A 26,218-nucleotide genomic window follows, 5' to 3' on the forward strand; every position below is an offset into this window, starting at 1 on the left:
CTACACCGACGTTTCTGGAAATTCCTCTAGTTCATCAAATGCATAGAGGGTTGTTTTGCTATTGCTCCTGGAAGAATCTTGGATTTTGTTCACATCTGCTACAGAGGGGGAACAGAGAGAGGGAGAGACATGGGCTTAGAAGATCATCACTCTGTACCCTGTTCCTGTGTGTTAGTGCAATCCTTTTTCCTGGTGCTGCTGAGGATTGACCCCAAGGCCTGAGCTACATCCCAGCCCCCAATCACTCAGTTTTCAAAACCTGTTCTAAATAGTGCTATGGAGAGTCAGAGCTGGGGAGGACCTCCAGTTACACCGGTGGGAAAAGCACATGATTCACATGAAGTCATATGATCCACAAAAGAGGGTCCCACACCACCTCCCAGCAATTGTACCTGTCCGTCTTATGGGCCCTGGATCTTCATTAAGGAAGGACACGTGTGTTTTCCATTCAGTCCACTTCACCTCGTTGATCCTGCATGTATGACCATTGTAATCACTACTCCATGATCGCATCTCAGTAAACAAACACATTTGGGATGCCCCAGTTTCTACACAGCTCCTCTTCTGACTGACAGAGATATGGGGATGCTAACCTCCTGTTTGCTGATCCTGCCCATCTCAAAGACTACTGCCCCACAGCCCCTCCCTCTTGGTTACCGCAGACACAGCCGGAAGTCCTCGTCTGCTACTTTGCACAGCTCTCCCATGCGGAATCTGCTTCTCAGCCATTCTGGTAACATTTTCTCAAACTCCAAGATGGTCCTGGCTCTCTAGGGAGATAAAGAAGCCTGAACTAGCTTCTTCAAGCTTGCTCCGCGAGCCCTGCTCCAGAGGAGGGTCCACCCTCAGGTACCCCATCTAGTAGCCCACTCCAGTCCTACTTGTGCTTAATGCATAGGTCTTGACAGTTGAGGTAATCTACAGAACTCAAACATGAGAAAAAAGAAAACTTGGGGACAGATGGCTAAATTGCTTTAAGGTTGACATAAATTTAGTATATTTGGACACCAGGAGCCTCCTAATTGAAAGGTTGCGGTCCTTGGATCTGAAGGTGAAGGAAAGTTCAGAAGACAAACATTCCCACACTCTCTCCCAGGTTTGAACTCCATGGAGACTTTCCTGTTCTTGAGTTCAGTCTTCCTAGAACACTGGGTATAATCCGGCTGAAAAGGTTCTGGTAACTGGGAACCCTCTGTGGCAAGGCAAAGCTTATCTCCCTGTATCCCTGTGTGTCTGTCTCTTGCAGGCATCTCTGCAGATACCTGAAGGGATGCTCTCCTCCTCGACCTCAACTTTCAAAAGCCACTTTCTAAGTGGCACTGTTTCTAGTCAGCTCACAGATCTGGCCATCACACAGGATCCACAGTAGGAGTTGTTCTCAGGAGTGAGAAAAGATAACGTCCAAATAGAACAGAACAGAAACGTCACTTCCATTGTTCCAGAACCTTCCTTCTCCTGCTTCAATCTGAGGTCACCTTTCAATGTCCACACATCATGAGTGACGAGGGATATAGCGTCCCCAAAAGCCTGCATTTCCCTGCATGTGCTGTTGTTCAAAACCAAAAGAACCTACCCAGGATGTGCCCCATACCCACTGGTGCTGAAGGCCGTGCAAGACCTCAAGATGAAGTGCTGAACAAAGTCCCAAGAGAGGCCTCTGTCCCACTCACCTGCAGGCGCCAGATCCGCTCACTCTCTTTGGAGACATTTTCCACTGTCTCGCCCATCAGGGCAATGAGCATGTTGAGGAGGAGGACAAAGGTGAGGATGACGTAGGTGATGAGTAGGAAGAGAAAGAGGATGGGGTAGGTGGAGTTCTGCTGGATGTTCAGGTCACCCAGACCTATGGTGAGCTTGAAGAGCTCCAGCACCGCATCGCTGAAGCTGCCGTAAGAGCTGCAGTCCTTCTTGTCTTCGGAGCACTTCTCAATCAGCGAGGCCAGCGCTGGGGGGGACAAAACGGATGACCTTGAGATCTCTGGTGGCTGGCTACTCAGAGATCTCATGTGTTTGCATGCGTGCGCTGATGCCTCCCTCCTTCTGGCAGCTCAACTCCCATCTCTCCTGTTCTCATCTCACGGGGCTGGTCTTCCTGCCCGGCCTCCAGAAATCCCTCTCTGTCAACTGAATCCCACCCTCTTCTCCCCTCCTTTACCCCCAGCTTGGCTCTCGCTCATTCATAGCCTACCATGGTTACCACTTGCCCTTTGTATGAACCTGGCTCTTTATAGACTAAGGTTCTGGCTCTATGTACCTGAGTGACATCCCCCAAGACCATGCGATCCTGCATCCCCTCTTGAAGTAGTGCTAAGAGTTCCCTGTGAATAAGACTGCGCTTGCTTTTCTGTGCAATACACCACAGTGGTGTGTTGCAGGGTGAGCAAAATGGATAGGCTCGTGTGTGAGTGAATGCTTGGAGGAATAAGTGAACAGGTGAAAGGTCAAATACATAAGCCACATTTGTCCCAGCAAAGGCATCAGACAGATGAGAGCAGCTGCCTAACCTGAGTCAACAGTCACTAAAGGAACAAAAAACAACACCCCCAAAATTGACATGGAGAAAAACATGCTAAACATGCCATCTCTTTATGCAGTGGTTAGAAATAAAATTGGGTTATGCTGTCTCCACTGGATTTTAAAAAGTGACTCCATATCTCTGGTCCCCCACAAACTGTAAGCTCTCACAGAGATATCTGAAGCAAACAGTGAAAGTCAGAAGATGTGGAGGGCCAGAGGAAGTTACCTCAGTGTACCAGGTTGCTCCTAGTTTTTGAAGACTACCCATCAAGTTTCTGTGAGCTCTCGTTTCCCCATCTGTAGAATGGGTGAAAACATCTACTGAGTCTGTCTCAGATTATGATGGATGTGAAAGTCTAGGGAAACCAAAGACTGGATGGGTAAGAGTGACAGCCAGGAGTTAATCCATGGGGTCACGGGTGATGACACCAGCTTGGACAAGTTGCTGAGAGAAGGAAAAAATAAATCTGATTGGCAAACAACAATGTGGCAAGTACTTCATCGTCACTGCTGAGGCTGCCGTGTGTTTTGCCATTCTGATATCCGGATAAAGTGCTCTACAAGCACGGGAGTTACTGTTAGTTAGGAAGCAATTACCTACTCCAAATCCAAGTAAGAACAGGATGTAAACAAACAAGAACTTCAGAACATCGTGCAAGATGACCTACAAAGAAATGGACATGATTCAAGTGTGAGGTGCGAGCACACCATCGCTGTGCACCCATCACCATCCTGCCCACCTTAACCCTGTTTTCACTCTGGTTATTCTCCTTCCGCCTTCATCCCCTTGATGCTCCCCAGTTCCTCTGAGTGCCCCATCTCTATCAGGAAGCCTTCTTTCCTGCTTTTTCCCAAGGCTTCTCTTCCCTCAGTCTCACCTCCCAGGACATGGTCTCGTTGAGTTTCCCTGTGACTTTCTCTATGGAGTCTCACATCTGGGCCTCCCTGGGGGCAGTAGCATGCCCGTGCCAGCCCATACCAACGTCTGAGAACTGATTGTTGAATTTGCATGAGTGTTGTGACCATGGCCATTGAGAAGAACTGAACAAAACATTCAATTGTAGGATATAGAAGTTCTGGGACTCTCATGAAAAACACCAAATTGTTTGGTTGAAGCGTGCCCAAAGCATAGGTCTCCAATGCTCTAACACGGATAAATGGTAGTTGATGGCTGTGTTAACTAAGTTGAAATTGGTAGTCACTTCACAGTATATAGCTAGACCCAATTCTACACTTTAAATGAACACATATTTTCAAATGTAACTAAATAAAAGATAAGAAAAAATTGCAAAACTATTCAATTATTTAAATCAAACTTAGTGGAACATGCCTATAACTCAAGTGTGTTGAAGGCTGAGGCATGAAGCCCATGAGTTCATAACCAACCTGAGCTCTATATTAAGAACCTATCTCAAAAATCAAATTTTAATCACATAAATTTATAATTAAGATAATAAATATTCAGAATTGAGAGTTATCTGGTTATTTCTATCTGGGGATTATTTGAAGCTATTATAACCAGAGAAGGGAAATAGTAGTAACAGTGTGCCACCACACGTATCCTCCCAGCTGCTAAGTGACATGTCAGCAACTGCAAATCCGCCATGGTAAGAATTTTCATGCCGTGAAAATTGGCAATGCTACAAATATTTAAATCCTGCCGACAAAAGGTTCCTTGTTTTATTGATGTCTACTTCTAGAATCAAGACAATGGCCCAGAAAAATGTCAAGGCAGATTCAACTTTAAAATGTGGCCTGTCAGCAATTGAAGGAGGTAGATGCAGAGATCAACAGCTATCTGGAGACCAGCCCAAGAGAGGGAGGAGTGATAATATGAGCAAAGGGGTCATGACCATGATGGGGATAACCACAGAAACAGCTGACTTGAGCTAGTGAGAGCTCACTGACTCTGGACTGATAGCGCGAAAAGCTGTAGAGGAGCAAACTAGGCCCACTGAACATGGGGGACAGTTGTGTGACTTGGGCAGTGGGACCAGGATTTATCCCTAGTGCTTGAACTGACATTTTGGAGCCCATTCTTTTTGGAGGGATACCTTGCTCAGCTTAGATATGGGGGTGGGAGGGCCTCAGTCCTGCCTCAAAGTGATGTGTCAGACTCTGTTGACTCCTCTTAGGAAGCCTTACCCTCTCTGAAGAGTGAATGTGGGACTTGCGTAAGGGGAAAGGGGGGGTAGGGGAAGGAGGAGAGGGAATAGGAACTGGGATAGGTGTGTAAAATGAGAAAAGATTGTTTTTTAGAAAGTAAATTTAATAATAAAATATAAAAAATGTGGGCTGTCAGAAACTCTCAGCTGGGCAACGTGCAGAGAATTAGTCTCCATGGAGGCTCAGCCCCAAACGGGATATCATGTCCCCTCCCCACAAGGTTCAGGGAGCACTGTAGAATAAAGGGCACAAAGATTGTAAGAGCCAAAGGTCAGGGACGATTAGATGGAAGCAGTGTCTTCTGGGCATGCCAGGACCAGTGTGCCAATGAACTGCAACTGTTGCTTGCAGAACAGCTGCGTAAGATCAAGCCAACCTCCATTCTAGCATGGAGTGGGGGGGGGGGGGTCACCAGCAAACCCAGTTGAGAAGCTAGTGATAGTTGATGGCTTCTGGGGAAGAGTGGGTCAGTTTTTCTTTAAGAATGGGCCTTACTACGTTGATCACATTGCAGCAGATGACTCCACACCCAAGAGTATGCAAAGCACAAATTGGAATCATTAGGTGTGTATGTGGGTGTGATTTTATATATTATATATGTATTATATATTCTATACATATGTGTGTATATATTTGTGATATTTTTTAAAGAAAAGAGAACTTGAAGTTAAGAGTGTTGGGTGACAAAAGAAGTTTGGCAGAGGAGTCAGGTAAATGTAACCAAAATACATAGTTAGCGTGCATAAAATTTTCGAAACGTTAGTTATACTATTATATGTTTAAGTATAGGCTATCTCTTGCTGTTACATCATGACTAGCACAGGAATGTTCCCAACCCTTCTGGGGCTTGCTAACAGTTATCCAGCTCAACAAAGCAGTTGCTCTTCACTTGACTAACAAGCTCCAGGCTAAGTCTTCAGGGCTTCATCTCATCTTGCTGCTTACAAAATAAAACGTCAACCAGCCTGAAGGTCAGACAGGAGCAGTGCTCACTTGTCAGGTGCCACCACAGGCTGGTGACATCCTTCATATAGTAAAAATGTATGATGAATGTATGTATGTGTGCAATGTATATACACTTTATGCACCCAAATAGGCATGCACACGCACAAATATCCCAAAGGGCAATTGTTAGATATTTTTCCAGCATGCCGATGCTCAAGGGTCAGAATATTTCCTTCATAAAGTGTGTTCCTATCCACTGCCTAAACAGCCCAGGTGTTCTAAGAGCTGGACATTTAACATCTGACCAAAACCCAGTGAAGACTGTGGCATTTTGGAGAAAGTGCTGGACTACTGAGTATCGCCTCAGATCTTAGCATCCACATCTGAAAAGTGGACACCCTGCCCTCTAAGGGCTCTCCGTTCAGTTCCCAGCATACCTTCTGGATCATGACGCTGTACATGCCCATGGACTGGAAACCTCTCGTGTAGTAGAGCATGTTCGCCCAGCCCAGGGCCATGGCCAGCACGAGGCAGGCGAGGTATTCTTTGTAGGCAAACAAGTACAAGAAGACAGACAGTATCACAAGCACAGCTTGGACAAAACTGTTCAGGAGACACAGGAGACAAGGGCCTTACTTCTCAGCAGCAGGCAGAGACATTCAACCCCAAACCTTAACCTCTCGAAGGGTCACCCCGGTGGCCGATGCTGATGAGATGTATAAGGCTGCCTGTCATCCGTTCGGCTGGGTTGGAATGTAGTGTAGACTGCATTGCTTGCAGAAAAGCAGGGCCAGTGTGGACTGGTTGTACCTGGCTGGGACTCTAGCATACAGCCCACAATGCCAGATGACTTGCAAATCACCTACATGTTACAATTCCCACATAGATAGATGTGAGAAACACTAGGGTAGATTAATGATCTAGTAAAAAGTATGTTTTTAATACTTTACTTTAATAAAATTACAAATCTTCCAACATTCATACTCAGAAACTAATCATAATTTTAAAGTCTCCAAAAGCCTACTCTTCTATCATTTTAAGGTATAACACAGCTGGAAAATGACAGTTACCATCTTTCTACTTCTAAGAAGTACCCAGCGTGGTTTAAATCAGAGACTAAAAATAGAAGGGTGGTTGCCAGAGGGGAAGACAGATGGGGTTAAGGGTTTGCTCGGTCCAGAGTCCCAATTCTGCAAGAGGAAGAGCAACCTAGAGGCTGGGTGTACAGCCGTGTACAGCTGTGTACACTCCACAGCCTTGAGCTGTGCTTGAAAATGGTTAATATGGAGGCTTCAGGGGCGGCAAGATGGTGGTGAAGGTGCTTCCTGCAAAGCCTGACAACCTGAGTTTGATTCCTGGAACTCACGTAATAGGCGGAGAGAACCAACTCTTACGTGGTGTCCTCTGACTTCCATATATGGCATGACTTCAACTATGGCATATGTCGTCCACCCTTCCTGCGCGCGCACACACACACACACACACACACACACACACACTTAAATAAATATTTTTAAAGTATTTTAAAGATAGTAGTTTTTTGTGAAACGTCATTGTGGAAGAGGTGGCAGAACGATTGCAAGAGCCAGAGGTTGAGGAGGCCTGCGGCAAAGCCGTGTTTTCTGAGCATGACAGGTAGGACAGCCAAGCCTCTGTTTCGCTGGGATCCCTACCATTGGGTTCCTGAGAGATGGAATCAGCCTTCCCGTGCCATCAGAACAGGTTCTATCCTAGGGGCTCCTGATCCTCTTCACAGACACCTATATACTTCTCCATCTAGAAGAGGCAGAGGGGGTCTCTGGGCTATAATGAAAGCAGGATGCTTAGACATGGACACAGGCAGTGGGCTGGACAGGCCTACTTACAAGACAAAATGAAACCAGGCATCTGACAGGATGGACTGTAGATCAGAGGGTCTCAGCAGGAAAATGGCAATGCCCTGAAGACAACAGAAAAGAAAGGCTTAACCCTCTCCCTACCCTCACCCAGGGTTCTAGGAAGTACTGTCCCCAGTGGGGATTCTGGGAAGGCTCTGAATGTGGTAGCTCAACTGAAGTACAGGGGTGACCTGTGCCTGGAAGGACATCACTGACCCCTCAGTGAGGGTGACCCCTCCCACAGGCTTCTCACTCGTATCCTCAGCCCAGAAACAACAAAGCCACACAGTCACTAAAGCTACCCGCCAAATGTGGCCTAATTTTCAGCCTCTGAGCTTTTGCGCCTGCTGCTTCTCATGGCCTCCTGTCCTGCTCTACTGTACTGCTGAACTTCCACGCCTACACCCACTCCCAGACAAGTCATCTCCGTCCCTCTAAACACGATTCTCATCCACCTTACAGTCTCAGTGTTCGTGACCATTAGCTCCCTTTCCCAGCTGAGCTTAAGAAAGGCAAACTCCCTCCCTCCCTGTCACACATGCATCCCAGTGCCCATATACAAAAGGCTCCAAGTCTGTAGGCTGGTTCATTGGCTGGTTGAACAGATAAGCAGGTAGGCACATGAGTGGATGTGTGGTAAGTGGATAAATGGATGGTCACACAGGTGGGGAAACAGTTGAATAAAGAACAGAAGCATGGTGCTGAGGTTGTGTAGGATTTGGAATGGATGACGAAGTGACTAGAGAAAAGGCGGTGACAAGGTGGTAGAACCAAGAAGGAAGACTAATAGACACTGATGGCTTGAAGGCTGTATACATGGCGCACAACTCGACAGATGAATGGAGGAAGAGATGAGCCGATAGAATAGGCCTGTCTTACTCATTGTTCTCTGTACTATAACTTAGGAATCTATGGCCTAGAACGGAAAATGTCTTCCCAAAACCCCTACAGTAGTGGCAATACAGGCTAGAGTGCAAGCCAGCCCTGCTCCCACCCTGTTGACCTCAAAGGGAAGTCTAGAAGGGTATAGAAATATACTCACCTCTTTCACGGAGATGCATGTGGCCCAGATAAGAACAAACATCCTACCCAGGAGTTGCAGCCAACTCATCTTGTGCGTCAGCGCCAAGGGGTGCGGGAGGTCCTAGGGAAAAAAGGAAGGAGATGATAAGAATGAGGAATAGGTAGGGAAGGGCAACACCAGCACTGAAAGAACTAGGCTGTATAAGCATCTGGGCCTTCAAGATGGACCAGCAGCCATTGTAGAACCTCATCTCCTGGCCCTGCTTGCCCCACCCTCAATGAGAACCCAGAACTCTGCAGTGAGAGAGAGAAGGCTCTATTTGCTAACAAGCCCATTGCTTGGTTCTTTCCAACCACATCCACTATCAGGCACTCGATGGGGCCTCCTCCCACAATTCGGTGAAGCCGAGACTGCACTCCACTAACACATGGGAAACTGAGGCCCAGAGTAGTGGGGAAGTCTGACCAAGTAACCTCTCCTCCACCCACCTTCTGTGGGCCTCACAGCAAATACATGTATTCTAGAAAGCCTGGGAAGGGCCTGGAGCTCCTTCATACCCAGCTCTCTCCCAGTAAGAACTCCATAGATCTATTCACCTACAGTTTGGCTAACTATTCTGTACACTGGGAACTTTGGAGAATAATTGGACAACACCATGAAAAGGCCTTAGCCTCTCTGGACCTCAGTTTCCACATCTCCACATGAGGCAGTTCCAAGATCCTCCACCTCAGACCTTTCCACCCACCACCCCATCCCTAGAACCCGCGTACCTTGTCCTCCCGGGGACGGTAGTAAGAGACAAGGGTCAAGGTGATGTTGTAGAAGAAATAGAAACAGAAGGACAGGAAGAACATGTACTTGGCGAATTTCTTCCACTTCATATGCAGCAGCGTGTGCAGGGGCTCCAGGGTCAGCATCTCATGCCGGTTCTGGGGACAGAACATCCCATGGAGATGAGGCAGGCAGAGAAGGACCATTTCTCAAAGGGCCTATCAGGAGCCCAGAGTCAGTGGGGTCAGTGGTAGAAGCAATGGACAGGCTTGATGGAAGTGTTGGAAGGGTCACTCCCAGTTCCCATGGCTCCTTTAGGAGCAGTCAAACGCCCTGGGGGAGTGGGCATACAGGGGCTTCTTACAGGACGAGCTGATGCACACTGGACAGGAGACTAGAAAGGGGCTCTAGTATCTCTGTGACCTTAGAACATCACCTGCGCTTTTCTCGGCCTTCACCTCTTCATCTATACCACTACCCTTATCCACCCTGCAGAACAGGCTGCTGTGGGAGCCCAGGGAGCCTCTGGGAAGTAGAACTGTTGATAAAATACAAAGAATAGATGCCTGGCCCTCTGCCTCACTCACCCCAAGAGCAGAAAACTGAGCTGATCCTCGGTCTTCACCCCCAACTTCACTGGTGTTCCCTCTCCTACCTCCTCTAAAAAGGTCCAGATTGCTCTAGCTAGTGAGCACTCTGACTTCCTGTGTACTCAAGTTTAGAGGAATAAAGGCCTCTAAGCCAGACCACATAGATGAGTTAGGGTATACAAGATACCACACACCTCTTAAATTGCCTCCAAACTGCACAGGATTTGGAAGCCAGCTCCTCAACCTTAACTCTGTTATTCATTGTTGCTCAGAAACAAAAGAGCTAGCTTCTGCTTGGGCCATGCCCTCTGTTCCGGACTCCACAAAGACAAATCACCAATATGGGGCTTAGGGGACACTGGCACAATTCCTCCAGGGTCCTCAAGCCCTGGTCCACCCCTCACTCCTTGTTCCTGCCAGCCTGCTTGGGAGACCCACGTCAATGTTGGTGTTGTAGACGATGATTTCCAGCACAGAGTTATCTGTCGTGGTGTCTACATTGGTGAGGTCATAGAGTGAGGACGACACAGGCCCATATGCCCAGTCTGTGAACTTCCTGGACAGGCTCCGGAGAGGCTTCTCCTTGATCTCACGACTGAGGATGTACTTCAGAATCTGGGGATGAGAAGAGAGATAATGGGGCTTGGAAACAACAGGTCTGGACCAGCCAGAGGCAAGTCAACCCTAAATACGTTCAGTATGAGTACCACCTCTGCCTGGAGTCATGACTGTGAAATGTGTGTCCTTCCAACTGTATCTGTGAAATGGGAGTGAAGTTCACATTTCTTGCCTTCTCACGAGGAACCAGAGTATGAGAACCCTTTGCACACTGCAGAAAGTCAAACCATCAGCTAGTAGGTCCTCAAACCATCTGGACTCCAGTTCAGCAAGGAATCCAAAACTGACCATCTTTAGAAGAGATCTCCATGAGGCCTGAACTTGAAGCTCTCAGTTGCTCTGCTCTTCCATCCCACCCTCAATTTAGACTTTACAGCAGGTTCATCACTCTGGCTGGACGAGCCATGGCATCAAAAACCAAAGAGGCCCGTGGAGTCCACTCTGCAGGTCACAGTGGTCCTCAAACTCTGCTGTATGTTAGGGTCACTGAAGAGATTTTCAAAACAAAGAGGCAACTACTAAAACTCCAGATGCAGGAAGAAACCTGGAGAGCATTTTGTGAAGTTCTCTGAGTGGGTCCCCTATGCAGGAAGAGGGGCCCCTGCTCTCCATCTGATCACTTCCTGAAAGCCTAAGCCATCAGTCACCCTATACTGGGGATAGAGCATCCGGGGATATGAACCCACAATCCAACAAGAGGGACCTGTTGGGAAGACAGCATCAGTGTGTGATTCTCACTCAGCTCCACAGCCTTCCCACTGTATCTCCCATCACAGCCAGGCAGACAACCCCTACACCTTAGCGAGTAAAAGCCTCAAGGGCAGGTCTGCAGCTTCAGCAATCGCTGTGTCCTCCACTAGCAGTATGGCAGCCACCTTGCATGGCATCCAGAAATGTTTTCCACAAGGCACTGAATAAAGGAGAGTACTCGGGAAACTCCCTGGTGGGTACCTCCCTGAGATTGGCCCGGATGAGAACACTACCCCCTGGAGTAGCAATTCTCCACCTGGGGATCCGGTCCCCGTTGGAGTTGCATATCAGATATATACATTGCAATTCATAGCAGTAGCAAATTACAATTATTAAAGAACAATGAAATAATTTTATGATTGAGGGTCATCACAACATGAGGAACGGTATTAAAGGACTGCAGCATTAAGGTTGAGAACCATCACCCTAGAGTATAAGGGGTCCCAGGGCCGTGCCCCTCAAGATGCATCTTCCCTGGGCTGGGTAGCAGGGAGCACAAATGAGACACTGCTCACAAGAGAAACTAGACCTACAAATACCCTCTGACTCTCCTTAGAGCCCCTAAAAGCTATGACCATGGGTAGCAGGACAGGGGGGTCACACATACAATTCTCCCTTTGTTAAAGTCATTCTCCATCTCTTCCTCCCCCACAAGGGAATATAAAGGTCCCTTGTGAGCTCCAACCCTGGCCTGACCTCAGTGCAGCTGACTAGGAGAGGTAGACACAAACGGAATTGCTGAGCGGTGCCAACCATCTAGTGTCCTCCCACAGCCCCCCAGGAGCCACAGTCCCCTCCCAACATCGGTCCCCTGAGAAGAAACTTGATCTCAGCCAAGCCACAGCTCCAACCACAGATAAACAAAACACATCAGCCTGGCCCAGCCTAGGTCTTCCCAAAGAGCTCAGATGAGCCTAGAGTTCTTTGACCACATCACATAGGCAAATGGGGCCTATATAGCCACACTGCTAGAGAAGAATCCTAACCAACAGGCCAAGGTCCTTCTGTTGCCAGAGAGCAGCCATTCTGGAACCACAGCCCCAGAAGACGCAAGCCTGAAGGACAGACACACAGCCTGTGGTTGAGCATCACCACTCGGGAATGCTCAACCATGAAGCACCTGAGATATTGCATCAACTTGGCCTTAGGGATTCCCCAATCTGGCCCCACCTAGGAAGTTCCAGGAAGAGAGACTGAACTCTGGAGTACGTGACTGACGTCCTAAGGATAAAGCACGTGCTGGATTCAACCAAGCCACCACTGAAATTCCAGACCTAAACTGGGGCCTTCCTAATGTTGAGGCCGGAACCTGTGTGGGGTCCTCCGACGGGCCCCAAGCCGACAGAGTAGCAACTGTGCCTCCCCAGTCCCCACCCTCGCTGCCGGGCCCCACCTCAGCCTTGCCCATCTTGGCAGCCAGCTGCAGTGGTGTGAGGCCATCATTGTTGCGCATGGTCTCCAGCTCCCAGTTGCCACTCCTCAGCAGGATCATGTCGTACATGCGCTTAACAAAATCATTCTGGGTCTTGAAGTCCTCGGCCACTGTCACCAGAGCGTGCAGGATGTTGTTTCCCCGAGAGTCCTGGGAGGTGATATCCGTCTGCTCATTCTCCATCAGCAGCTGCACGATTTCGGGCTGGTTGGTGCATGCTGCCAAGGCCAGGGGTGTCTCACCTGGGGAAAGTCAGAGCTCAGTCCTTCCTAGGCCAAGAGCAGCAGCCTTCAGGCCCCAGGACCAGAGTCCCAGATGCTGTTCATCACAGCAGCACTGATCCCTGAGGTGGCCTGACCACCCCACACTTCCTCTTGCTCAGTGAAAGCTGAAGCAAGATCACCCCAATAGTCACCTTCTTCCCCTGCTCCCCACTGACTTTCCAACACTCTGCTCAGCAGGGGAGCAAAGCAACACAGTAAGGTCCCTGCTTACTCAGGGTGACAACCCGGAAAGCCTTCTGGGTTTTGAGTTCTCATCCTCTCAGCCGTGCTCACACCTCTACAGGCACAGCAGCCTCCTCCCTCCAACATGGGGCATTTCCCAACCTTGGGGCCTTTGCATAAGCTGTTCTTGCTTGCTGTAGATACTCTGCATTGCTTATCCCCATCTTGGTTCAGATCCCACCTTTTCGCTGACTCACTCTAGCCAACCTATTTAAAATTTAGAAATCCTCCCGCTCACCTGGACAAAATTCCTGCTTCCTCTTCCTCTGTTTTAATCCTACCTGTGCCCTCTCTTCATTCCACTCAACAAATGTTTCTCAACACTGGCTGTAATTAGGTCCTATGCTGGGCAATGGGGACACAAGAGTGACTGAGCAAGAGACTGTCCAAAGATGCCCAGACTCATCTAGACCTGCTGATTAAAAAGCCAGAGGTGGGGGTTAGAAAGATAGCCAGTGGATAAGATTGTTTTCTGTACAAGCATGAGGAACTCAGTTCAAATCCCCAGCTGTAAAAAGCTGGGCATGGTTGCTATGGGGGCAGAGTCAAGCAGTTTGCAGAGGCTTACTGGCCACCAGCCTAGCTTCAGGTTCAGTGAGAGACTGTCCCAAGGGGAAAAGATGAAAAGTAATACAGGAGAACACCAGATAACCTCTGGGCTCTGCACACACACATAACCTCAAATATAAACCACACATACACAAAAAGAAAGAGACAGAGAGGGAGGGAGAGAGGAAAGAAGGAAAGAAGGGGGAAGAGAGAGAGAAGGAGGAGGAGAAGGAAATGAAGGAAGGGAGGGATGGAGAGAGGGACTGAGGAAGAGAAAGAGGGAGAGAGGAAGAGGAGGAGGAGGAGGAAGAGGAAGAAGAAGAGGAGGAAGAGGAGGAAAGAAAGTTATAGCCCACACCTTTAATCCCAGTACTCAGGAGGCAGAGGCAGGAGAATATCTGTGAGTTCAAGGCCAGCCTGGTCTACCGAGCATGTAATGTTCTAGGACAGTCTGGGCTACACAGTGAAACCCTGTCTCAAAGAAAAACAAAAAACATAAATAAAAAAAAAAAAAAGAACAGTCACAGTCAGGCCCAGTGGCACTTCCTATTGCCTGTCCTTACTGTGATGGTAGTAATATATTTATAAAACAACAGAATCTCACACTAAAGTGGGTGGATTTCACTATAACTAAGTTACACATCTTTTTTTTTAAAACTCAAAGAATCTGTAAAGACAATGTGAACATTGTCAGAAGGGGGGAAAGGCATTTGTGTCTTTCCTCCCACTAACAACACCAACACACACACTACACATATACACACATGCACAGCCTCACATACAGGAGATATACACATACAAACACACACAGAGACACACCAAAAAAAAAAAAGTAAATAAAGCCAGGAGGTTGTCGAGGAAGGACATTATAGGCATTATAGCCAAGCAAGAGTAACTACCAAAAAAATCCAGAAACTCAAGTCTGCAGAGATCACTCCCTTACATAAATGGCACCCCTGTAAGGACATTTATCCAGCACACACATCACAACTGCAACTGCTTCTGGATTTCTGAGGGGTCAGGGGTTCTCCCCACTCACTCTGCCAGTCCGCACGGATAGCACCCATCGCTGTCTTGCTGCTCTAAAGCAGGTCCCTTTCCTCCTCAGCCCAGTGTCCTCACCTGTCCTTCACGCCCTTTTACACACACACACACACACACACACACACACACACACACACACCACCCCAAGTCTCTGTTTCCTGCAGATGTGACCCCATCTGCTACCAGATGGCACTGTCAGGCAGGCTCTTCTACCCCAGTGAGCCTCTCTGGAGGTGGCACCGGATGGATCAGCACCAACCCAGTCCCTGATCTGCAGAAAGGACTCTCTCTTGCAGCGCCCCCATGTGGCAAGACCGGTCACAACGGAGCTCAGGACAAGAAATCCCTTCTCCTCTCCCCATCCCCCCCCCTTCAATGTCACCTACCAAAATAGAAGCCTTCATGCTGGTTCTTAGGGTTGAAGAAGATACCCTTGGCGTGCGCGTTGACGTCAGCGCCTGCTGCTATGAGCACTGCTGTGATGTCTCCCTGGCGCCGCTCAATAGCGATGTTCAGCGCCGTCTGCCCTGGGAACGGAGCCAGCATGAGCACTCAAAGGCCTGGGATAACTTAAGCTGACCGTGGAGCCCCTTGACCCCAGGGAGCAGTAGCTGACTGAAAACACTAAGCGTATAGATATCGTGTGAAAGACACCATGTTGGTAGCCGCCTTGGTTCTGAGAAAGCAAGGTCGAGTGGTTCCCCACCTTGGAGAAGACCAGGGCAAGGACCTCCTGCAAGCCTAACAAAGGGCTTGGTGGAGAAATCAAGAGGCTAGGGTAGTCTGAGAAGGAAAAGGACTTGTGACCAGGACAGAAAAGCCTTACTACAGGGATGGATAAGGTTGATAAATTCACTCTCTCAAAAATATGTTTAAAAAAAAAAAAAAAACCTCTCCAGTGTGGGAACCTAAGGACACCCAGGAATAGACTCCATCCTTGCCCTCAGAAGAATCTTCTGTGCAGGCCTAGTGGCCCAGGCCTGTAGTCCAGCTACTCAGGAGGCAGGGAAAGGACGATTACAAGTTCAAGGCTATCTGGACTGTGGAGTAAGCTCAAGACCAACCTGAACAACTTAGTGAGATTCTCTCTTAGTGAGAGCCGGGGAAGCTCTCCTCAATTGACCTACATCCCCAGAGCACCCAGTATTCCCATTGTCAAATCAGCTATGGCCGTGCCCATCCTGGGGTTTTTCCCCTGAGCTTGCTCCGGCTTCTTCCCCATCAGCTAGGCTCTGGGTCAAGGTTGCCATTCTACAGTTACTCAGCCCGGTCACTCGCTCTCACGTTACATCGTCACTGCCGTTCCTAGCACAGTCTGTCTACAGTCACGTTTTCAGAGCATCCCCATTTCCTGACTTGTCCACCCCTGCTCAGCATTATTCATGGGAAGGATGAGCAGGCTGCCTGCTATGTATCTGGCTTTCATGGCCAAAGTGCCTCTGTACAGCAAGACTGGCGTGGCTCTGTAGCACATAGGCAATACCCGCCTCCGCCCTTTGCTCTTAGGTTGCCTCTGCCTACAGGTACCTTCATAGGCCTCTTCTGTGTACTCGGCATTGATGAACCTGTCCAGGATGCCGTTCTCCTCAGCAAAGGCCAGCAGAATCCGCACAATCTCTTTGGTGTTGGGGTTGATGTTGAGCAAAGCCTTCATCAGGCAGGTCTTTCCTGTGTCTGAGGCTGTCAGCTTGTGCATGAGGAAATCTGCTGATGGAGTCAAGGATAAAGGCAGGGCAGGGAGGGCTGGTTGCCCTGGGCCTCCCAAACAGAACAGGGTGTGGGAAACGGCAGCCTGCACCTAAAAAGCACACCTCTACCCTGTACTGGGGGGGACCCCAACCCTGTACTACCTGGCACTCTTCCTTTCTTTCCTCACACCCTCCTCCGGCTCCCTGCTTGGTTTGCTGTTCACAGTTCTCTACCACCTATGAAAGCCTCATCCAGCACCCACTGATTTTTGGCCTTTGAACTTTCTCTGTCGAGGGGAGATAATGCCACCTGCTGCCTGGCTTCTCACTGGCCATATTTGTGCTGAAATCTCCATCCTACCCCTTCTCATGGGCTAAAAGTTAGCTTATTACCTCCCCATTAACCAGTTCCTCACCTTGTTCCCCCTAATCCTTCAATTCCTGCCAGTGCCTGAGGAACTCTCCAGAACTCTTACCCCTCTCCCAGGCCTACTACAGAGTTCCAACCCTGTTTGAATAGCAACTCTCTCCAGATTTACCCCACCCCATAACCTGTCCATGGCTAACACCTGCCTTAACCCACCCATGACTCCCCATGGCCCTTTAAGTCAAGCTCAAGGCTGCTATGTCAGTATTCAAGGTGCCTCACGCTCCAACCCCACAGGAGATGGAGCAGAGGCCAAGCCAAACCAACAAGGGTCCCCAGGGCCTGCATCCCATCAGGGCCGGGCACTGACCAGACACGTCCAGGCCACGGCGCCGTCTGCACAGCTCCTGTAGTTCTTGTAGCAGTTCCCGCAGCTCCCCCACGCAGCCCTCAGACACGGCCGCGAAGATGCGCTTCTTCAGCCTCTTCTTCTTCTGCCTCTGTTCTTCTTTGGCCAGGTTTACACTAAGACCAGAAGGCAGGCATTGAGAATACACCCTGTATTCACCTCAACTCCTACCCTCTTCCGCTCCACCACCAAAGTTGCTGGCCTCCAGACCGCTGCTCCAACTCCTAAGCCTCTCATGTCTTTTAGGGATGCCCATGTTTGTGCTCCGTGTTGTCTGATCCAGGTTCCCTTCCTATAGCTATATGCAGTCACAGTGATCAAAACACACCTGTATACACACAGAGATGATCAAGGAGGATGTGTAAGTTATTACTTTAAAATTTGGAATTAATGGAGGAGAATACTCCCTTTCATCTCCCTATCTGAACTTTTCCCTCTATCCCTCCCTGCCCCCACATTCCCAACAGACCTTTGCTGTAACATAGATTACTTCCTTTCATTTGAATGTGCTCTTGCAAAAATGCATACTGATGTTCTAGGTGAATGGATTTTAAATTTATATAACTATAACTTGTGCTAAAGTCCTTAATCTCCTGTCATTGTTTGGATGTTTTATAATGAACAAAACCATTTTATAATTTACTGATATTTCTCTCCTTTTCACAAAATGTCACATGCCACAACCATGGGCCATGCCTCCAGATGTTTGTCCCAGCTCCCCAGGGATAATGACTTCTTTCTCTCTCCTGTGCAGCCCAACCTTGTGACACCTCCTCTTGCTGAGAACAGTGACATAAGGGGGGGAGCCATACTGACCTTGGACTGTTGGGATTGGATGGGGTCTCTGTCACATCATCCTGAGGAGACTGGGGGGAGTCCATGTCATCACAGTTGCCAGACATGCTGGCAGCAGAGGAGAGGAACGAGAAGAAAGAGACAGGACAAATTTAGAAATGTACAATGCTGCATGCCACAGCCAGGCACAGCCATGTGTCCAGGCCAGCAGCCAGTACTCACCACTGCCGGATGTTGGAGTCCATCGGCTTGGAGAAGATGGGAGGAGAGGTCTTGGTGACTGTGGGGTTGGGCTCAAATCCTTCTATCTCCAGGAAGAAGTGTGCACTGGGGAGACACCCAATCAAGACCATTAGAGCTAGGGCAGGGCCTATGTGTCTTGCAGTCTTGCTACAAGGACCCACCCATACTGAGCCCTCAGCCTGTGTGCCATGTGTCCTAGCCTATTCCTCATAGATGGAGTAGACCCTGGATTCTAAGCTGAGTCTAAATGGCTCTTATCTCTAGAGTACCTTGTGGATGAACCCAAGAGGCTCACTGAGGATGGCCCAGTACCTGAGGATCTGCAGTTGTCCTCAGGTTGAAGACCTTGCATAGATGGGATCAACATGCAGGTAAACACCAATGCACATTCAAAAACACACATACATCAAAGATGGGAAGACAGCAACAGGAGCTGGGTTTTCCATTGCCATCCAGCTGCTCCTAGAACCTAGACCTGAAGGCAAAGCTTTTAAGAAGGGGTCCCTCGGCTCAAATCCATGCAGGCCTTACAGCAACTTAAGCGAAAAGGCCAGAGTTACCCTGGCTGCCCTCACTGCCCATTAGTCCCTTTGTCATAACAGAAAATGGACTGAGAAAGATAGGGTAGGGCAGAGAGAACTCGAGGAGCCAGAAGACTAGGCTGAGTATCCCCCAGCAAGAAGAAAAACCCAGGCCAAAGATGGGGGTCTATGCACCTAATCTCATCACTCAGGAGGCTGAGCCTGGAAGATCATAGGTTCAAGGCTAACCTGTGCTACATAGCAGGATTATCTTTAAAAAATAAAATATGAAATATATCATGTAAGAAGAGCTATCTTCAAGCTAACAGGCAACACCAAAGGGTGGCAAGAATGGGGGTGGGTGAGAGAAGAGCCCTTACATGCTGCTGTAGGGAACGTGGAGCAGTGCAGCCTCCGTGGGAGTCAGTACGAAGGCACCGCAGAAAGTTTACAATAGAACTTTCCTATGACCCTGCTGTAGACTCTGTAGGTCTGCAGCAAAAATAGCCCTACAAGGACACCTGTAGGTGTGCATGTTTCCTGCATCACTGTTCACAATAGCCAGGTTATAGTCAGCCAAGCTGCCCATCCACAGGTGAACAAATAAAATATGGTACTTTATAAAATGGTGTTCTAGTCAGCCCTGAAGAACGAGATTCTGTATCATTTTTGAGAAAATGTATAGAGCTGGAGATGAGCCTGCTAAGTGAAATAAGCCGACTTAGAAACACAAAATATCTTTCTCTCACATGTGAAAGATCAAAAAGGGACGTAAAATTACATGTGGAGGCCAGGCAGTGGTGACGCACGCCTTTAGTCCCATCACTCAGTAGGCAGAGGTAGGTGGATCTCTGTGAGTTCAAGACCAGACTGGTCTACAAGAGCTAGTTCCAGGACAGGCTCAAAAAAAACTGCAAGTGGAAATGCTGATAAAAGAAAAAAGAATAAGAAGAATACAAGAGAGATGGTTCAGCAGTTAAGAGCACTGCTAAAGACCTAAAGACCCAGGTTCGATTCCCAGCATGCACATAGTGGCTCAAAACCGTCTGTAACTCTAGTCCTATGGGATCCCTCTTCTGGCTTCTGTGGGCATTTCACATACATATTTCACACACATAAAATACAGACATACATGTATGCAAAACACCAATACACATAATAATATATATTCACATAAAAATAAATGTTCAAAAATTAGATTTTAAAAAAAGAAAAAGTAACAAAAGGAGAGAATATGATCAAAGTTCATTATGTGTATTGCATGAATGTCAAAATGAAGCCCCTAACTTTGTGTGATTGATATATACTAGCAAAAAAATGAATTAAAAATGAAAAAGAAAGGATAGGGAGGCCCAGAAGACATTGTCAGGCAGTGAAGAAGAAAGACAAAGCCATGGCCAGCTTTCTCCTCAGACATTAAGGGAATGGAAGACACACACTACCTCAAGAAAGCCAGACGCTCTACCCAAGATATGCCAGCCACAGCCAGCCACACCCACGAAAGCAGATACACATGACCTTGAATAGCACAGTCACACACAGGGAGATGAGTCTTCTAGTAACGTTAAGGTGAGGATCAGCTGAGGGTGAACTCAACTGCACAACACTCAACCTTGCAGCTGCTGCAGCTTAGCTGCTGCTGGCCATGTGACCCACCCAGAATGCTGGTCTCCTGACTGCAGGTGCGCAGCATTTTCTAAACACCTTTCCTGCCTTAGTCTTTCCCGGGCCCAGAGAGGCGGATGCTGCAAGGTGCAGCTCCTCCCATCTCAAGTTTAGAGAGAAGAGCAGCTGGGTGTGATCAGGGCCCCAGTCTGTCTACACAAGGCATCTGAGGCTAAGGATGAGTAAGCACCTCCCCCCAGGGCAGACGTGAGTTGGCCATAGAACCTGCTTCCCGCTGTCCAGGCTAACAAATGACACAGCAATGCACACTGTTCTGCTCAGTTTAGTCCTCCGGCCCTGCTTCCAGCTGAATCCACTGCAGGAATTGGCTAAAAGGTGGCTACCCAATCAGAGCCGGCAGGAGAATCCTGATCCCTCTCCCCACTTTAGGTACAGACAAGCCTAAAAGCTCATAATAAATCCATAAATAGGGCAGAAGACACACTGGTCCTCTCCCTCCTGGATTCTGACTACCAAAGAGGAGCCTTCTGCCAGGCACAGAAGCTCACACTGTGGAGCACTCAGGAGGCTGAGGCAGAAAGATTGTTCAAGGACAGTCTGGCTAAGAACCTGTTGAGAAGAACAGGGGAGAGAAAAAGTGAGAGAAGAAGGAGAGAGCATGTGTATGTGTGTCTAGCCTCACCTAAAAGCAAATACTTCAAAACAGAAGAAAAATATCAAAAGAGAGAAGACAAAGGGAAGAGAAAATCTTTGGCTGGGATCCAAAGATTGGGTTCTGGTCAAGCTCTGCCTCTGCCTCCAGGTGGGTGCTTCCATCTTTGAACCAGGAATCCTCAGCTGATGGAATACTGGTTGGGCCAGATAATTCCCAGCCAAGGTAATGCCAAGACCATGCACTTGCGGACTATCCAGCTGAAGTGGACATTGAGGGTAACCAGTCAGGTTACTATATACCCTGGTCTACCACTCTGAAGCTGCCCCACTCCACTATGGCAGCAAGACTCAGAGATTCCAAGCACATCTCTTAAAGATTTGGCCTCAAGACAGCCTGGTTGAGAACTGTCAGATTTTCTCCAAGCAAAGAGAGCCCCAAACCCACATCCATGGATTTTCTCCAAGAAAGTTTTTCCTCTCTTGAGCCTACCCTGCTACTGAGACTGCTTCACTCAACAAATACTTATCAAGTTCCTACAGTGTGCCAGGCACTGGTCCTGCAGCTATGATACAGGGCAACTCCCTTCTTTTCCAGATCTGCTATTCCAGTGGGTTGATCAAAACTTACTCCAAGGCAAGACCGATGCATAGAACAGATAGGCCATTTGGTTCTTTGCTCTGGACAATACACTGTCATTCAGCTGTAAGTTTCCCAATAGCAAGGACTATACTAACATTTTATCTTTGATTTTCCGGAATCAACCTTGGTTTCCTAATGGTGATCCTGGTACTCAGAAGACTCCGCTGAATGGATGCACGAAAGGATAAGTGATGAATGAGACATATTCAAGTGGAAGGAATAATGGCTGACCATGCAGAAGGACAGATGAGTTAATAGATGAACAGTGGGTAGATGACAGAATAATGGAAGAACGAATGGATGCAAGACGCATGCATGCATGCATGGATGCACGGATGCATGGATAGATAATAAATAGTCAAGTAGGTAGATAAGGTAGAGAGGTCTGTGGATACAACCAATACTCAGACAGATCAACCTTAAACTGTCAATGGTAGAGGCTGAATCCTCTCTGTGACTGGCTGTGACCCCAACTGCTGAAAGCTCTCACCTTTTCCAGTCCCACCCCCTTCTCAGTCTCATACACAAAGCTGAAATGGGGTCTTTTGTGACTCCTCTACTGAGGCCCCTCTTCTCAAGGGCTCCTCAAGAGATCAAGAATGATACAGAAAGCTATATCATGTAAGCATTCAGCACCCAGGCCTAAATCTGAAGGCCTCACTGTGCAGTGATCTGGCTGGGCAGCATCCTCTCTGTCTCTCACATTCCCCTCACTGCCTCGCCTGACCCCTCATTTATTCCTCCACTTACTCAGAACTAATCAGTTGCCCATGTATGAAACTGAGGCACTAGGAAAGTGACAGTCACCCCCTCCAGAGACCCCATCCTCAGAGATGTCAACCAGGACTAACACATTTGTCCCAGTGACCACATCAGTCTCTTCAGGGAGAGGCTGGGTTACAGCAGCATGAGAACAATGGAGGCCCTTATGACTGAGGTCAGGAATTAGAGGTTCTGTACGTGATAACTGGAATACAGACTGGATATTGAAATATGCCTCTGGTTCTAGAAAAGCCCTGGAGTAGAGAGAAAGAGAAATGCTTCCTGGGCTAGAAAGGAAGTCTGTCTTGGAAAAAGAAAGCTTTGGATCCAGAGAAAAAGATGTGGAGAGAGGAGTAATGACAGCCAGGCTGGGGAAGACCAGACAATTAGGCAAGGGCCTAACTCACGAGGCAGGGCCTGACCCATCCCTGCTCTACTTGGCATTAGACAGCCACATCCCAGCTACTATCATAAGCACATGGGAGGTCTGGACCACATGACAGCCTGGCTCCTTCCTGCTGTAGATGCTCATTGTTTATTCCTTTGGTCTAGGCCAAAGGGTGCAACCTGGGTGTGGTTAACTTGGGTGCACAGACAGCTGTATGTCATTTCTCCACCATTTCTGTCACTTTCGAGAGAGCACCAAGACCAGGAAGCAGGGCTACACAGGAGCTTGTCTAGCCATAGACTCTGATCCAAGAAATGTCCAAGTGTCCAAACTCCCCAAGGCCAGCTCGCTTACCCTGGATGTCCCCTTGCTTAGGGCCCAATAAGGAGGTCAATGTAGCAACTTCTGAAGGATTGACACGGTGGCTCAGAAAAGCTCCCAGGTCCAAAGAGCTCTCCGCTCTGTAGACCTGTAGGCCTCCGCCCTTCAATTCTCCCATGAGCACATAGCCCAATCGTTTATAATGACTGGCCATTGCACTCTGTCTTTACAAATAATTTATACTTTTTCTTTTTTCCTTTTAGGCCCAAGACTTATACTCATTTCTGAGGGAAAGTCTCAAACCCTCACACGAGAACCCCTCAGAGAGTCTGCGGGACTACAACTCAGGAGACAAAAGTCACACCTCATATCCTTGCCTGGGCCAAGTAGCCTGTAACTAATTTCAAGAACAGACATGGGCTTCAAAACCCGCAGTTCAGATGGGCCTTATGTGAAAGAATCCAGGGTTTTCTTGAGAGCCTGTCCACAAACTACCCCTATGCCCAAGCCTCTCCTCGGAGTAAAAAGGAGACCCAGAGAGATGGACCGTATTGGCTTAGGTTAACTGTGTCTCTGTCACTTCCTGGATGGCCCATGAAGATCAGGCTGCCCCCAGTTGGATGCCGCCTGTCTCACCTCCACTTCCTCCTAGCTTTCTTTCTTGAACTCCAGGGTAGAAGCTCTGCCTGGGGTCTTCTAGGCCCTCTTAGTTGGTACTTCACAAATGACCTCGACTCCCCACTCCTGCCCTTGCTCCTTTGGTAGGCTCTTGACCAAGGCAACCCGCCATCCTTCTGAGTTACCCCAACCAGAAGGGTGTATCTTCTGGCTTTTCCTTCTCCTTCTTGCCCCTAGAAGATCCCATGACTAACTCCACTCTCATCCACCCCTTCCTCCTTCCCTGAACACTCAGGTTCAGACCTTATCAACTGTCACCTGCTTCCCAACAACTTCCTCCATGTCTCTCTGCCTTCAGTCCCCCTTATAATGCATTGTCCTCGCGGATCACCCGGAGAAACATTTCCAAAATTCCCCTCTCCCTGCACCATCCATCAGGAAATCCCCTGTGCCTCCCCCACTCTCCACAGGATCATTTGTGTACATTAACAGATCCCCCAAGACCTGGCGCTAACAGAACTTGTCTCCCTGCGACTCTTCTGCCCTCGCGGCACTTCAGCTACTAAAATCCTCAGCCCCTGCTCTCAGCCTTCACTCTCAGGACCCTTTCCCATCAGATTCGCCTACCAAAGCCCACTCTAACGTCACCTCCTCTATGAGGTGCTCCAGAGTGTCTGCAGGCTCAGATTGCCCTGCCTCTTCTCAGTCGTCCTCTGTCATGGGTTTTTTACTTACTCCAGACACTTTTCACATTCCCCTTTGTGCCCACCCCTCCAGGCTATGAATAAGAGTGGGTGTTCTTTATCTCTGTGTTAAGGTGTCTATCCCCTAATACACAGGAAACCTCCGTGATTCTGACTTTAACCAACAGGCAGACAAAACCAAGTTCTCCAATGACCCAGAGGAGGGTTGGGGTGGAGACAGAGGAAGAAGGGCAAATGAGACATCCTAGACTGTGGACCAGAACTAGCCTCTTGGTGTAGCTTGGCTCACTTGAGAGGTACCCAATCAACCAAAGAGATCAGCTGTGGACATTTAGAAGTCTGTTCTCTGTTCCAGCATCCTCAACTTAGAAGTGAGACAAAACCACTCCAGACCTGCCCAGCTCCCAGGAGCCCCATACTGTCAAAGTCAACACACACTGTGCACGGATCCCCTGGTTGTGCTAACCACGTTGTCAACATCATGGCAATCAACTGTGTCTTATAAGCTGGTTCATTAGTAGTACAATCTTATAGAGAGCCAGCTTGACACAACTATAGCCATTTTGATAATAATCTCCCATTTTTCCCACCAGATGACCATGCCATGCATCTAAAGACACATAGTCATTGCAGTAACTGAAGCTGAACATGGGCTTGTGCATCCATAACCCCAGCACACAGAAGGTGGAGGATCCTAAGTTCAGGGCTCCTTGGCTATGTATCAAGTACCAGACAAGCCTAGGAAACATGGCAAGATCCTCTCTCAAAAGAAAATACTCAAGCGAAAGCATTATGTGCTGAGCTTGTTAATTGACAGTGGCCATGAGAAAAGCTGGTATATTCTGGTTAGTTACAGCCACCTTTATCCAGCTTAGCCCAAAATATCCACCTGCTTGCTTGCATGCCAGGATTCTCCTGTTTTGCCGCCTCCCAAAATACACTTTTTTCTGTAAGTTCCCAGGAATTTACATTTTGCACAATACTGAATCCATCTTTCAGTACCTTCTGCCTCCCCAGGTTTCCTCAATACAGCCTATTATACAGAGTTGATTCCATGGTAGATTGAAAGCTACTGCTTGTGTAGGTGAGAAGAACATGCCCAGCTGAGGACCCAGACTACTTAGAATGACACCCACATTTTTACTCCTCTTCTCAAGAGCCGCTTTAGCAACCCTTACACGTCCAAGAGCCTTCCCGAATGTTCTTGCTTCAGTTCCCCCATCCCCTCTAAGGAGAATGCATCCCTGTGCCAGTTATGAAGACATGAGACAAGGGATACCTGGAGTGGGTACCTTCAGAGCCCCACACTGTACAAAGCTCAGGCCCAAGCCTTCAGCCTTACCTCTTCTTGGTGGGAGTGAGATCTGCTGGCCTCTTCTCTGTCAGCACAACGGAGTTCCCGCTGGGTGCAGTGGCTCTTCTGCCCATGAGGGGCACCATCTCCTTGGAGTGGGCATTCATTGCTGGAGCCCAAGACATATGCTGAGGTTAAGGAGGGCAGGGGGTTGCTTCTAGGGGTTTCAGACTCCCATGGGGTACCATCTACCTCCTGCTTGTACTTCTCCAACAGGAAGTTCACTCCCTATCTTTCCAAAAGGTCAGCCTTTTTTAGGCACAGGCAAAGTGTTCCCATGGTTTCCATATCCCCTGCTTCTGCAGTCAGGGGACCGACCACAATTTAAATCACCTCAGA

General features: G+C 48.4%; 1 protein-coding gene across 2 annotated transcripts; it reads right to left on the bottom strand.

Annotated features, from left to right (window-relative positions):
- Trpv3 (transient receptor potential cation channel subfamily V member 3) lies at positions 1 to 25,986 on the bottom strand. 2 transcript variants are annotated; one of them, XM_050162705.1, is made up of 17 exons: positions 25,868 to 25,986; positions 18,271 to 18,375; positions 18,070 to 18,156; positions 17,215 to 17,369; positions 16,317 to 16,493; positions 15,176 to 15,316; positions 12,652 to 12,932; positions 10,329 to 10,505; positions 9,300 to 9,458; positions 8,548 to 8,649; positions 7,494 to 7,567; positions 6,066 to 6,231; positions 3,115 to 3,181; positions 1,671 to 1,945; positions 658 to 770; positions 393 to 472; positions 1 to 95 (listed from the first exon to the last, which is right to left on the bottom strand). In XM_050162705.1, the coding sequence occupies exons 1-17, from the start codon at positions 25,984 to 25,986 to the stop codon at positions 1 to 3; spliced, it is 2,373 nt and encodes a 790-aa protein (XP_050018662.1). The 2 variants fall into 2 exon arrangements, with proteins under 2 accessions (XP_050018662.1, XP_050018661.1); XM_050162704.1 differs by having other exon boundaries at positions 1 to 98.
- Positions 25,987 to 26,218: the final 232 nt, after the last annotated feature.

The sequence above is a fragment of the Alexandromys fortis genome, unplaced genomic scaffold, assembly GCF_014885135.2.
Source record: "Alexandromys fortis isolate MF-2015 unplaced genomic scaffold, M_Fortis_MF-2015_v1.1 scaffold_84, whole genome shotgun sequence".
Lineage (NCBI taxonomy): Eukaryota > Metazoa > Chordata > Mammalia > Rodentia > Cricetidae > Alexandromys > Alexandromys fortis.